The following is a 13,678-nucleotide window of genomic DNA, read 5'->3' as shown; positions in this document are numbered from 1 at the left end:
CGACGGACGACCGCACATCGCGTGAATTCGAAAAACGTCGAAGCCTTTCATAAGAAAACAATTCTCGATGACGCTAAGGGTTCCACTTGAAACGACAACAGAGCCTTGTATTCGTCAATATCTAACACCCGCCCTCGGATATTATTCCAAGTCGATTCCATTTGATCTTATAAAAATAGCCGTATCGTATAACACCCTTGTCGTGTATATGTTTGTTCGAAGAAAACTGGAAATATTTCTACGATTTCGTTTTTTATTATATTAATCATCGGATATGTATGTTATTTTTTCTTTGCCGCTGACAACGAAAGAAAGAAATGAAACAACGTGTACCGTGGGTACTTTTTTGTTTCGAGGGTCAAGTATTGTATTGTGCGCAGCACCGCAAGGGGTGGGATTTTCAATGAATAAGGTAGAATTGATACTTTTAACTTTTCAAACCGGAATATGTTTAAGAGTTTTCCGATACTATAGACGATCGCAAACCAGACACGTCCTGAAATGGAAGCGCTTAAAAATGTTTCGTAAAAGTTTTTTTTACGTCTTTCCATCGACAATTCGAATGCAAGAAGAGTTTTTTTATCGATATCCCTCTGCTATCATAATATTTTACAAAAGAAATTCTTTTTGAATCAATAATCGGATAGTTTTGTTTCAAGCCAAAATACCAATTACCAAAACGTGCCACTGTGTGTGCGTGACTTATTAGCCTTACACTTTCCTCGGGGTTTATCGATTGCAAGATTCCTCCCGTGCGCCATTTGAAAAAATAACCAAAATATGCAAGGAACCGAAAAGCGCCTGTTACAACATTACACGTAGCGAGAGTTAAGCCTTATGGTGCCTGAATAAACGATACCACCATGCCTGATACAATATAGCTGTCTGATTGTATATGATAACTTAGAAGAAGGAAAGAAATGATTATCGGTACATGATTTTCATCTTTTTCATAATAATTCAAATTCTGAAAAATGGGGAAAATGGAAAGATATGATTATCGTAAATTTTATCTCTAACATCTAGATCCTGAAAATCGGGGAAAATTACATAAATGACCTTTGAATTTGGGGTTTGAACGTCAGTACCATATATTGTTGATAAAAATTGAATCAGAAAAAAAATGCAGCAAAGCAGTTCATTATCTTTATTGTCCGTATCGTTTGGAGATACTATGAATTGTCCGAGTTTCCCAAATCTTACGTCGACGTTCATCCGTCTGCTGCAGTGGATACTGTAGGCTATCCGGTATAATATTGACGCTTGTTTATTCGGCTAACTAACCGTGTTTGCGTGAATAATCCGACACGAAATGGGCAACATTTTTTCGCTAGCTTGAATCAACAACGATCAATTTGGAGGAAGTTCTCGCCTGCTTTTATAACAATAGAAAAACATTCTCTTTCGATCATCGGAAAAACAAAGCATTATATTCGCACTCCGAGCATTAGCAGTTTGCCTTCAGGGACATTCTACGATTTTCGTACGGCCGAAAAAAAGCAGATCGCGAATTATCAGTAATTCACGATTTGTTCGTCAATCGTGTCAATTAGTTGAAATACATCGTATGTCTTTTTATAATAAATCCATCGATCAATATCAAATATTATAAATTTTTTCAATGTGAATAGAAACATAATGATGAATTGACATTTCTTAAGTGAAATGGACTTTTCATTTCTCGCACTCTCAGTAAAATGGAAGATGACTGTCAGAAAGTTGGCTAGAATAGATTTTGTTCAATCGATGAGCCATACTCTTGGTACTCACTATTAGAAAGACAACATCTTGGGTTGTGGTTGATAAATTTGGTTCTGGAGTCAAATTAAGTTTTCATTCCCAAATGCTGGACTGTAATAATTTTAAGGCACTGGCCAAATTTGGCCCGGGCCAAATCGTCTCTTTCTGATCGCGGCTTAAATATCAAACAGATTTAAACGAATCTAACTGATCCGGGATTTTCTATAAGATTGACATGCGTATTTCCGAAGGATCGATGCCATTTTTCCATAGATGAACAAAGCTATTTTGATATGGTTGAATAATTCGTTGCTTATATTTACAAATAACAAGGTGTCTCGAGATTTCAAAGTAACTGTAAATAACGATAATGCTTTGTTCTATGTGTTTATATTTCTCTCCGATTAGCGCGCCTATGAAGCAAGGAATTGAACGACTGATAAGACAGAAAAAAGATTTTAAAAAGCTACGTATTTTATCTGGAGTAGGAGGCAGATACTATTTCACGTCCGCACGTATACACGTCCCACCCGCCCGCGTATGTTGAACAAATCTCTGAATATATATGTAGGTAATGAGATAACTTAACTTAATAACGTTTATATAGATTATATATAAAAATCTACAAGGTTAATCACTATTTGACTGCGTTGAAACGTTGGAAAAACAACTGTTTTAGTTTAATGTCAGTCTCACCATCTCCGAAAAATCCGGTGGCATCCCGAACTTGCTTAGATCGAGGCAATTTGAAGACTGATTTCCTCAAAGAACGCTGCGTAGGTTGTTTGTATTACGGGTGGTCAATTTCTTCCAATGAAACTTCCAAATAAACACCGCGCATTCGTTATGGGTGGTCGACCATCTTGTTAGCGCTGATTTGTAAACAATATCTGCCGGGAATTCGCCGCTGATTGGATGGAAGTTACAACACCGGAGATGACGTGGTGTGCACAAGTGACAAGAGGGCGGGATCGTCTGCGGCGGGTAATTACGGTGGAGTGTTTGCATTTTAACTTACACGAGTATGTTCAAGGGTAATGCAATTCTACATGGTTGAAATAACAAAGACGATCCGGTCAAACAAACGGAACATTCTCTCCCATAAAGTCGCTCACAATACGCTTATCCGAATCATTTTCATTTTGCGCTTGTAAGTGAAAGGAGCCAGTCATGTCGAATCCTCCTGGTCCGCTGTCGGGTTCAGCCGCTCTAGTGAATATCTACGCTCGCTACGGAATAGATCCTAGGTACGCCTACGCGGCTAACCCGGGATTATTCTATGGCCACATGGACTATAACCGGGCTTACGCTCTCAGCATGCTCGCCGAGATGGAAAGAAGAGAACAGCCGCAAAAACCACCGTATTCTTACATCGCTTTAATTGCCATGGCGATAAAAAGTGCACCGGATCGAAAAATAACTCTTAACGGTATTTATCAGTTCATCATGGATAGGTTTCCGTATTACCACGATAACAAACAAGGCTGGCAAAACTCTATCCGTCACAATCTATCGTTGAACGACTGTTTCATGAAGATCGCTCGCGAAAAAGGCAAACCGGGGAAAGGTAATTATTGGACTTTGGACCCGAAATGCGAAGATATGTTCGAAAACGGTAACTATCGCAGACGAAAGCGCCGACCAAAAAACCCGTCGTCGAAAAGTTCGTCGTCATCGGGCGTCGAAAAGGTCGATGGAGAAATACAGTTGAGTAACTGTTCAATGGATAACGACGATTTCGACGACGATTTAGAAGTGGAAATTTCACCTAACGCGAATAAAAGCGCTAACGGTGATTCGAGCGAATCGGATTCGTTCGAAGACGAAGAAGATGCGTCCGCTCACGGGGAGAATTTCGTCTGCGGTAGTCGCATCGTGTCAGACGACACCCAGCGAGTTCAGTTCGACTCAGAAATAAACAAACCTACGGACTTATCAGTGAGCACGAAGCGAAAACTCTTTACGATTGACAGCATTATCGGCAATCATGACGCCGAGCTTGAGCCGGCTCTCGAGGCGAAACGTGCAAAAACCTCGATACCAACAACGGCGTCGGTATTCGCCGATAAAGTTCGTCAGAAACAGCCACTACCCGCACTATGCGCTCGCTCGTCCGATGACGATAAAACTGCAGGTAATACCGGCGCTGTTGCTGCCGGTGAAATTAAACCTAACGTTTTCGACAAAATTCCTAGTCCACCGCCTAAAATATGCGATTCGAAATCGCAGTTTAATATCTTCGCGCCGTCGGCGTTTTTGAATTCGGCATACGCGTTACCGGGACTCACCGCCGCTGCTAGACCAGCGATAACAATTCCCGGATATTCGGAAAGACTGTCGGCTGCTATGTCGTCTCTCGGCGCCCCGTACGGAACGACCGGTTTATCGGCATATCTCGGACTGGCCGAAGGATTGCGTATGTGCGCAGCGGGTAACGCCGCGTTTCTATCGCCTTTCCAGGTAGCTTATCCTCACGGCTCGCCGGCCATAGGACGGACATGTCTGAACTCAACCGCGCAATCATCATCAGAAGTCTGCCGAACTACGGAAACTGATAAGTTATGAATCAAGCCAATATTATCGTATGTACTATAGATTTCCAATGGATTGATAATGGACATTCTCATCCGAGCGATTTTGTTTCGACTGTATACTCTGATGTACATCGTAAAATAAAAAGCATTCAAGTAATTGTCGTTGTAGTGGACGATGGAAAGTCGGAGAATGATAAAATGTGAGTTATTTTTTAGTATATACATGTAGATATATATGTATGAACTGTGGATAAATGGAGCATATGATTCCTTTAAATTGTATTGTAAGAACAGCGGAGCAGCTATAGTAGTCACATCATTAAAAAGTTTAACAATACCGCGAAGGTTATCATGTCACTTGGAATGAATTTATTAGAACTTGCTGTATTTTTTACTTCTATGTTTAAAAGATCGTGTAAAAAGAAATAAGTTTTTGTGCAATTTACTAATTTATATTATCCTTTTAAGTGAAAGATGTTGTCTGTAAGTATGATAGGTAGCAATTTCATTCATTTCAATATTGCGAGGTATATACATAATTCGACTCGCTATGAGTAATACCTATCTATACCTTTGTTTATAGTGTGATGCATATCATTGTTGCATTCTACCTTCAGTCGGAGATTTTCTTTGAAATGACGCGATAAATAACTAAATTAATGTAAATAGAAACTAATGATAAGTATACATGTATTGAATATTAATATAATATAATATTAATTCCGTAATAAAGTGCAGTGTTATATATATTTATGTATATTTGAAAAGCGAGTTTTCTCTGAGATTCTATTATCTTCCCAAAGTCAATGCGTACATATAAGTTGGATACATATTTTTTCAAGGAACATGTTACGTAGATATGAAGAGGGTTTTGTGGCGTGATTCGAGAATTTCTTACGTGAGTATAGATACACTCTTGCTGTATAACAGAGGAGAAATTCTTTCTCTAAAATCGCACATCAACAGTTTTTTCCTAAGCATTTTATTTTCTTTCGACTAAATGAAGATCCCGAAAAGGAAGTCAATACTTGTTCCTTTGCGAATCGTCCATTTAGAATGAATACACAAATATCCACAAGAAAACAGGAATCAAAACGTAAATAGCTTCGAAGAACTACACTTAATGAATGCCCTTTTTCGCCAAAAAGAATTCGATGCGCAAAATTCTAAATCCTTTTAGGGTCTTTTCGATAAAAGTTTCAGATGAAAGGACAATCAAGAAAAAAGCGAAGGATCGGGCATTCGGGTTGATCAGGCGAATAATGGCATATGTTTCATACAACAATGCCACGAGAAGAAGCACAGAAGATCGGCCATTGTTGACTCGAGCAGGAATTAAATATGGCCACAATAGATACAACGACGATCGTAAGCAGTGTTTAATTAGGTTGAATTACCTTCAAGGGCCCTTAAAAGTTCCCTTTCCTTATAATATCTTTAGAAACTAAATGTAGCCTTGATGATGTGTTGAAAACATGCTATTCTTGTTGCGTAATGAAGCGAGAGTTAGAATTTCGATTCTCGGTTGCGACGTGTGAATTTCAAATCATTTGTGCGGTTCATTAAACAAGACATATTGTGGTCTAAACATCCGAAATCCTGTAAAAACAACGTCCGTTTAAGGGCGTTGTTTGGACAGACTCGCGCCGGTCATTCATCGATTTTAAGCCAAACGATACCGATTAAACTCGATCCAAAATCAAAGCACGCTCTCCAGGAACTGTCCACGTTAATCTAAACGGTTCGTCTATGTTGGTGAAATGAGGCAATAAGTTTCAAATTCTTCAAGATTTTATCAAATTCTCCCAAACAATGATTTAGACATATTTATAGAGGGATTCGCGTGGGTATTCGATAGCGCCCGCGGGATTGGGCTTTATGCGGCAGGTGCTGGGCTGGCTGGAGCGGACAGAAGGTTAGAAATTCCAGACCTACGCAATTTTTTTTACCAGCAAACAGAATAGACCATACATTTTATTGTTGATCTGGACAACATTTCTCGTATAAAAATAACATCGTTTCTAGTGTTAAATTCAAGTCAAATTCTAAACTAAACTTGAATCTATAAGCAGTTAGCGTGGGTTTTGACTTGATGCCGCAGTTTTTCTAAGTTCCAAATCTCGCCATGGCAGTGGCAGGTCTAGGAGACTTAAAAGGTTGCCGGGGTCTATAAGAAAAGAAAACGCACTGCTCGGAAAAAGCAGCCAAGCGGTCAAAGGCCAAGTGTCAAGTGGCGCCCAACACTCGGTATTATATATTTTTCAAGAAATACAGAGATCGGATAAGAGTCAGATTTGCAGGATTTACAATTTCTGTGTCTTGAAGAAAAGGGTAACCCCGATGTGAAGGGGTCCTGACCCCCGAGACCACCTCCTAAATCCACCCCTGCATGCGACACGAAAACGGCATGTAGGAAATGAAGAATCATAATCGATATCGAAATATCAAATCCAACATCATGATTTTTTTCAGTTTTCTGACAGCAGCGGTATATATATATATATATATATATATATATATATATATATATATATATATATATATATATATATATATATATATATATATATATATATATATATATATATATATATATATATATATATATATATATATATATATATATATATATATATATATATATATATATATATATATATATATATATATATATATATATATATATATATATATATATATATATATATATATATATATATATATATATATATATATATATACATATATATATTTCATTATTTCAGAAAATCATTATCGCAACATACTTTCATGGGATCAGTTTAATATTTACGTCTGCGCTTATAGCATAATTAATACTTATTATGACTCGTATGTATATATACATATTTTAAAACAATTTGTAATCGTGATTTATATTCGAGCCGATCCGGGTGGTGGCAAACTCCGCCAAATTGCCGGGTGTAATGTTTATGTAAAAACCTGTTTGGCCGAACGAAAGTTGTATAAGCAACGTGAATAGAAGATAAACGCATAAATTTATTATCACTGTCGTGTAAATCGCAATACCGCAATTGTTTATGCGACAGTATATACGCCGAAGCGATCTTATCAAGGAGAAAACATTCGGTCATTTTTCGACGCGTCAAAACAGTGTATTGTTTTATCGTGACGAAGGAATAACAAAGCTAAACTTTCCCAGCGAGTGTTTTATACGCGAAACGCAGTTTTCGATCGAAGGTTGTCAGCTTGTAAACGGTTGGTTATCTCTCTTTAACTATTTCTTCGTTCCGGAGTTTATGGTGACTTCTAAGGACGTGACCCTCCGCACGCAATTGTATATGAGCCATTATTAAAACAAAACTGATAACATATTTTGTCCATAAAAGTTTAAAACTAGATAATGTACTCGTCGGATTGCTGTGGGGGCTGGGATACACTATGAGATATTCTATATCTCAAACGTATCATATTGATGATGATATCGTATTATCATCTCCGACGTTTCAAAATAAATAGGCCTATAGGATAACGATTGGATCTCAGGCCCACCGAACCTTAGTTATCAGAAAATGAACCCTATTTGTACGATTTATAAAAAATCCTTTTTCCATAGTCTTTTCCGCCGTCTCCGGTAGACTGCCACCTGGTAATTTTTTTGTATACTTATGTTTCCCGTCAGACCAGTTTGTACGATGAGTAATAAATAAATCAAATACTTTTACTTCAATCTGTGACTGCTATAACTTCAACACAATCAAAATCCTCTTTGTGCCAATTCAAGATAAAAAACGAATGGAAAAGACCGGCATTTCGGACTTTCACTACTGACTATATCGTCATTTCAATTTTTCGATGGTAAAATTCTTTTGGGTTTTGATTATATTATCTATTCATCGAGTGTATGGCTATTCTTCCCTTCAACCCATAAGATATGATTGAAATCATCATGATTTTATTTGACGAATTGCTTACATATCCTTATTGTCCAGTGAGCAAAAACTAAATGGGAATTTGGCTGTCGACGAAGCGTCTTGTGCATATAGTAACGCCGAAATGTTGTCATTTCTTTTCAGAATCCGATCATATACGGTTTCTTCGGGAAAAGTTTGTTTTCGTGAAAATGGATTACAAACTAAGCCATCTGCCCGTGTTTGATAAACGGTACTCAAGGGTCTGTTTAATGTAGATGAATGGCCAATATTAGGTGTTAAATAGCTCGCATTTCGGGTAGGGATTAAACTTCATCTTCTATTACAATGATAACTCAAATACACAGCTATACTAATCAACACTAAAAGGTCGTGACATCTTCAGAATTAAACAAATACAACTCGATTGGTCGAAATTAGAAATTGGCTTTGATATGAAATGATACAAAATGTGTATGAATTTTCATATGCATATGTGCACATCGTCATTCTTGGACCGAGGTATCTAACGTCATGGGCGTCACTAGAGGGGTCGGGGGTCAATCCCCAGTTTCCAAGTCCATGTTCCGGGGGCCCAGTCCATGGGCCCAGTTTATAGAAAATCAACTTTAAACCCTTAACTCAATTGAAAATGAATCGAGTTAAAGTTGATACTATAGTATTATAACCAGCCCCAGATTTGCTCGTTTTCCTTCGGAACTCGGCGGATACAGTGCGAACTATATATGGCATAGATCCGCTTTTATCAATTCTTACCCCCCCCCCCCCCCTCTAGAAAATATTAGTGACGCCCCTGAACGTTGGTCACTGAGAGTCAGATAAAAAATTGTTTTAACGATTCTTGTTTAGGCTTCATTTGGGTTCATCGCGTTCTACTATAACGTTATTTTACGATTTGACTATAAATCACGCGATATCTAATCAGAAATGATGATGCAAATCGTTAATACGAACCTATCCTGTTCCTTATTAGGCTAATGCTTGTATAGCTGTTGTGATATATATATGTTTTCTCGGTAACCTCGAGACAACCGCAGATGCTAAAATCAACAATAGATACCGAAAAATACCACGACCTATGGCCATCGGCCCGGAGGAACGTTACAGAAATAAACCAAACACTGTTCACTTCAAAACATAACCCGTCACTGAACAAACACAATTCATATTGATAAATTCGTCGATTTCCGCGGAAATGAGGATGGCGTTTTCCTGTAAAGAAGAACCACGGTATTTGTAAAATAAATACACAACGATTTCCAGTGAGCTATACCAGCACGTCAGATCGACTGACACCGCAGTGACTATCGTGAAAATAAAGCGGCTTTTATTAAAAGATACATGTATACTCACAAATGAAACAGGCATAGACACTGTTCTCATGCATATCGTATATATATTTTCAACGCGACAAAGCATATTCTAAACATTTTTGACACGATTTTCTGAATGTATCCGCGAGCTCTTACGTTTAACTTTTTTCTTGGCAGTTATTTCAAAATACGGTTAATACATGTACAAGTGCTTTTATATCACACCTAAAATGCTGGCGAACGAGTGTGTTTACCTTCCGCGGACAAGAATGGAAATGTTGCGTTTCTCAGCGATGTTTGTGAAGTTAAGGCCATTTGTATAGAATATATGCACATCAGGCCCCGTGTACCCAGGGTGAATTCAGGGGTAGCGAACGAACCCCATACAACAGCCCTCCGAAATATCGGATCGAGATATTTCGAAATTTTGATACAGTTTTCATCTTTCTGAAAAATGAAAAGAAATCCATGTTGGCTCGGGTGACTAAAAATTAAGTTTACGTTATCGAAAGAATCGTATTTAAGATCTGTCTTTTTTAGATAGGATATTGCCCACAGTGAAAAAGTGTCCTTTTTCTTGAAATAGAAGTGCTCCTCACAAAAGCTCGACTCGGGCCTGCAACCACGTTAGAACATTACTCATTCGCATGTTTCTGGGGCACGTACGTATATCAAAGCAAGAATCTATAAGAATATATGACTAGTAAAATGGATTCTTTTTTTTCAACCGAAAATGAATAAACCACGTTATATATAGCTCGTTCATATCATTAGAATATGATATGATATTTTCATATGAAATGCTTACAAAATTAATGAATAAACAGATTAGAAATTTAGAAAAAATGTAAAAATATCAGATGAAGGACTGTTTTGAAGCTACAGTTAGCTCTGCGAAATGAAAGCTGCCTCACAGAAATGAAAGCAGTCCCAGAAAAGAAAGGAAATACGATGGAGAGAAGAAATGGATAAGCAAGGAAGAAACGACATTAATATGCGTATCACGTAACATTATCCTGACATGTATATAGCCAACGGAAGAATTCATAATATCTGTTAATCTTTCTACTTTGTCTCTGACTGTGTTCGAGTTGATCGCTTGAAGCATATGCACTCTAAAACGGTTAGAGCCCACGGTTGAAGCATATATTATCTACCGGAATGAAACGAATCGCTAATTTCGTTCGCCTGAGTTTGAAAAATATTTGTCAAGAGCGACGTTCGCGAAAATTGTAATAAACTTCACACATTTCTGTTGTGCGTATGTAAATACATTGACACTTTAAACATCTGATTTGTGTGTTTTTTTCCTTACAAAGCGAAGTGTAAGCCATTCGAAGATTTGAGCACCATCCAAGTCAGTCACATCCCTGATTTAACGTTGTTGAATGACGCGTTTTCAACAATGAAAATAACGCGCCCTTTTGGCGGAGACAATTGTTTATGGAAATTTGCCGTTTTCACAGCGATTTCAACGACCAAACCGTCCCGTTGTCGTTGTAAACCCTGCGAACGAGTGGACTAAATAGAAACGTTCCTCTTTTTCTGACATCTGCGTTTTGAGTGTATCATCTTTAGTCTCCATTAAGACCCGGCACTTAAGATATATCAAAAATTGAAATGTAAACAGAATATCTGACAATCGTTTTAAAAACGATTGACATTATTTCTCGCCGACGGCACAGTATATAGCTGTTGTTTACAAAGAGAAAACAAAATCAAATCAATTTCATCCCGCATAGATGCTGAAATATTGGCCAACCTAAAAAAACACATAACTTAATTTAAGCGCATGACAACTGTTTGTATACCAATTACGTCATAATGTTCTACATCCGGCTACATATCCCACTTTCTCGTCAGATGAGATTTAACTAAATGAATCGTTTTAAGATGTTTCTGAGGGGATTTGCCCTCGATACACAAATCACAAAAAGCACCGCTTCGATACGAAAACGGTCGTTTTGGACTAAAACATATGTCAACAAGGAAGCCTCCGGATCTTGTCTATATTAACCGCATGTTGCTTGATCAAATAAAAGCCCGGAGCAAAAAATAATCTTTCTCCATTGACAATGAAAATAAAAGCAATATTCCATTCAATGGCGTGTTTGCTTTAAATACAATTTCTATAAGTTTGCTTTGAAACAAAATAAAGTCGCTTGAAACGTTTCTCTTTTGCGAAATAGCGCCGAACGATCGAATGTTTGCCGGTGTAGCTATAGGAAGAATCCTCGGTAAATCGAAAACCAAACAGCCATGATATCACAATTAAATACCACCCGTTGGCCGAGTGATTTCGCAGTGAACTACATATATTTCACCGAGAAACGATTTTCCGCTGAAGGCGACTCGCATTCCATTGTAATGAATTAGTTGAGGATCACAATATCCGTGATAAAACGATGAGTAAAAATACCAAAATAAATGAATCGATTTAAAACTAAAAAGATTATCTATACAAATTTGAAATATTTCGTGTCGTTGCTGCCACCCTGTCTACAGTCTAAAATGACTTGCCAAAAAAGTACGTACGAAATTAGGGTGGTAGCAACCTCCGGAAATATTTCTAATTTCTTAAATAATCTTTTTAGATCAATTCATTTATTGTGGGATTTTTGCTCTTCATTGTAATACGTTGCTAACTAATTATGTATCGTATAATTTTGATTGGAAGTACGAAAGATTCTTTTTTGTCTATTATTTTAGTGGAAACGTTACTCATAAAAGTATTTGAATGAAAGTTTCTTTCAAGATTTGAGATCGATGTCCACCTTTTTTAAATTCAAAAGTTGTTGCCTATACATAGGTTGCCTATACATCAAGATCCGTATTTTGACAGATCACTTGATTTCTCCACAACATCATTATGTGTACAGTAATGCATTGTTATAAATATTTAAAGGCATTGTAATTTTTATTTTGAAATACATAATATAAATACTACTTTTATAAACTTCCAAATGTCATTTTTTCTAGGCCAAACATCGCCGAATGATTGTTGAAAATGCGCACTCAAAAATGAAACATTCGAAAGATTGAGTACACTTACGTCAAAGCTCGTACTTCAACCTAGACAAAGCCACACCGATATTCGAATTCATGTTGTCGATGTTGCCAGGAGGTGACGATTCCTGAAAGTAGTAAAGACAGAAGATATCGACTTTATTTAGAGCTTGATTGAAAATAAAAGTAATAAGACATTGACTTTAACAAGTGAAAACCCACAGTTAATATTATATAATGATACAATATATGAAATAGAAATAAATGCTTCGATATTGGGTTTTTATTTGCTAACTCTAAATACTGAGATCAGGGGCGGATTTAGACCGTGTCGCCCGACACTGTCGGAATTTTAAAGTACCTTTTTATTTTTTCTCTGTATCAAAATTTGCCGTTGTAACCACCTGAGATACACAAAAGATATTTTTCCTAAATATATAACCTATGTTTCTTGACTGGCCTCTCAGGGATGCTCAGAAAGCTCTAAAATGATAGTAAAATTTCAAAAATTTTGCTGATATGCCTTTCCGCCCTAAATTAAGAATATATGCCCTTTTTATTGGTCGACATGGTCACAACATGCCCCTGGATCCGCCCCTGGAGATTAATACCAGTCTTCCAGTGACATCGACTTGACAGGGCTTAATCAAAAAGAAAATGAAAATACTACAACGCAGGTTAGATATTCTTCAACCTCAAAATCGAAAAGAATTCAAAAACGGTTTATTGCTCCAATCCATTGCCGTTGGTTTGGGCAAAGCATTCGGTAAGGCATCGTGGAAAATGTTACTATTCAACAAAAAATTACTGAAAAAACTTTCAAACCGAGATTATTGTTATCAAATATACCGTATTATCTTTTGGCAACGTGAAAACAATCGCACTAGCTACTTCCCGCCGACGCAACGCGCAATGCAACAGCGTGTGCAATCAACCGACGCTAGACGCTTTAGAGCCTGCGGTGGCAGGCGGGGACCGTTCGGTTTCGTTTAAAGTGTCGTCGTGTCTGTTTTCGTCGATTCTGGGTGGTCTGTGTAGATAATTCTTCAACGTTTCCAACCTCAATTAAGTTTGTTGTTAAAATAAACTGAGCATTGTTTTATGTAAACAGTTTACACCGAGTGAACGTATTTGGTATTTTGAAAGTTTATTCCCGAGCGCCATGCCGCATCGA

General features: G+C 37.4%; 1 protein-coding gene across 1 annotated transcript; it reads left to right on the top strand.

Moving 5' to 3' along the window:
* The first annotated feature begins 2,910 nt into the window (after nucleotides 1-2,910).
* On the top strand, nucleotides 2,911-4,305 carry LOC141902079 (uncharacterized). The gene has a single exon (XM_074789721.1). The coding sequence runs from the start codon at nucleotides 2,911-2,913 to the stop codon at nucleotides 4,303-4,305; it is 1,395 nt and encodes a 464-aa protein (XP_074645822.1).
* Nucleotides 4,306-13,678: the final 9,373 nt, after the last annotated feature.

Source organism: Tubulanus polymorphus, chromosome 3, assembly GCF_964204645.1.
Source record: "Tubulanus polymorphus chromosome 3, tnTubPoly1.2, whole genome shotgun sequence".
Taxonomy (NCBI): domain Eukaryota; kingdom Metazoa; phylum Nemertea; class Palaeonemertea; order Tubulaniformes; family Tubulanidae; genus Tubulanus; species Tubulanus polymorphus.
The sequence above is the reverse complement of the archived record's forward strand: the minus strand, read 5'-3'. Positions and strand labels throughout refer to the sequence as shown.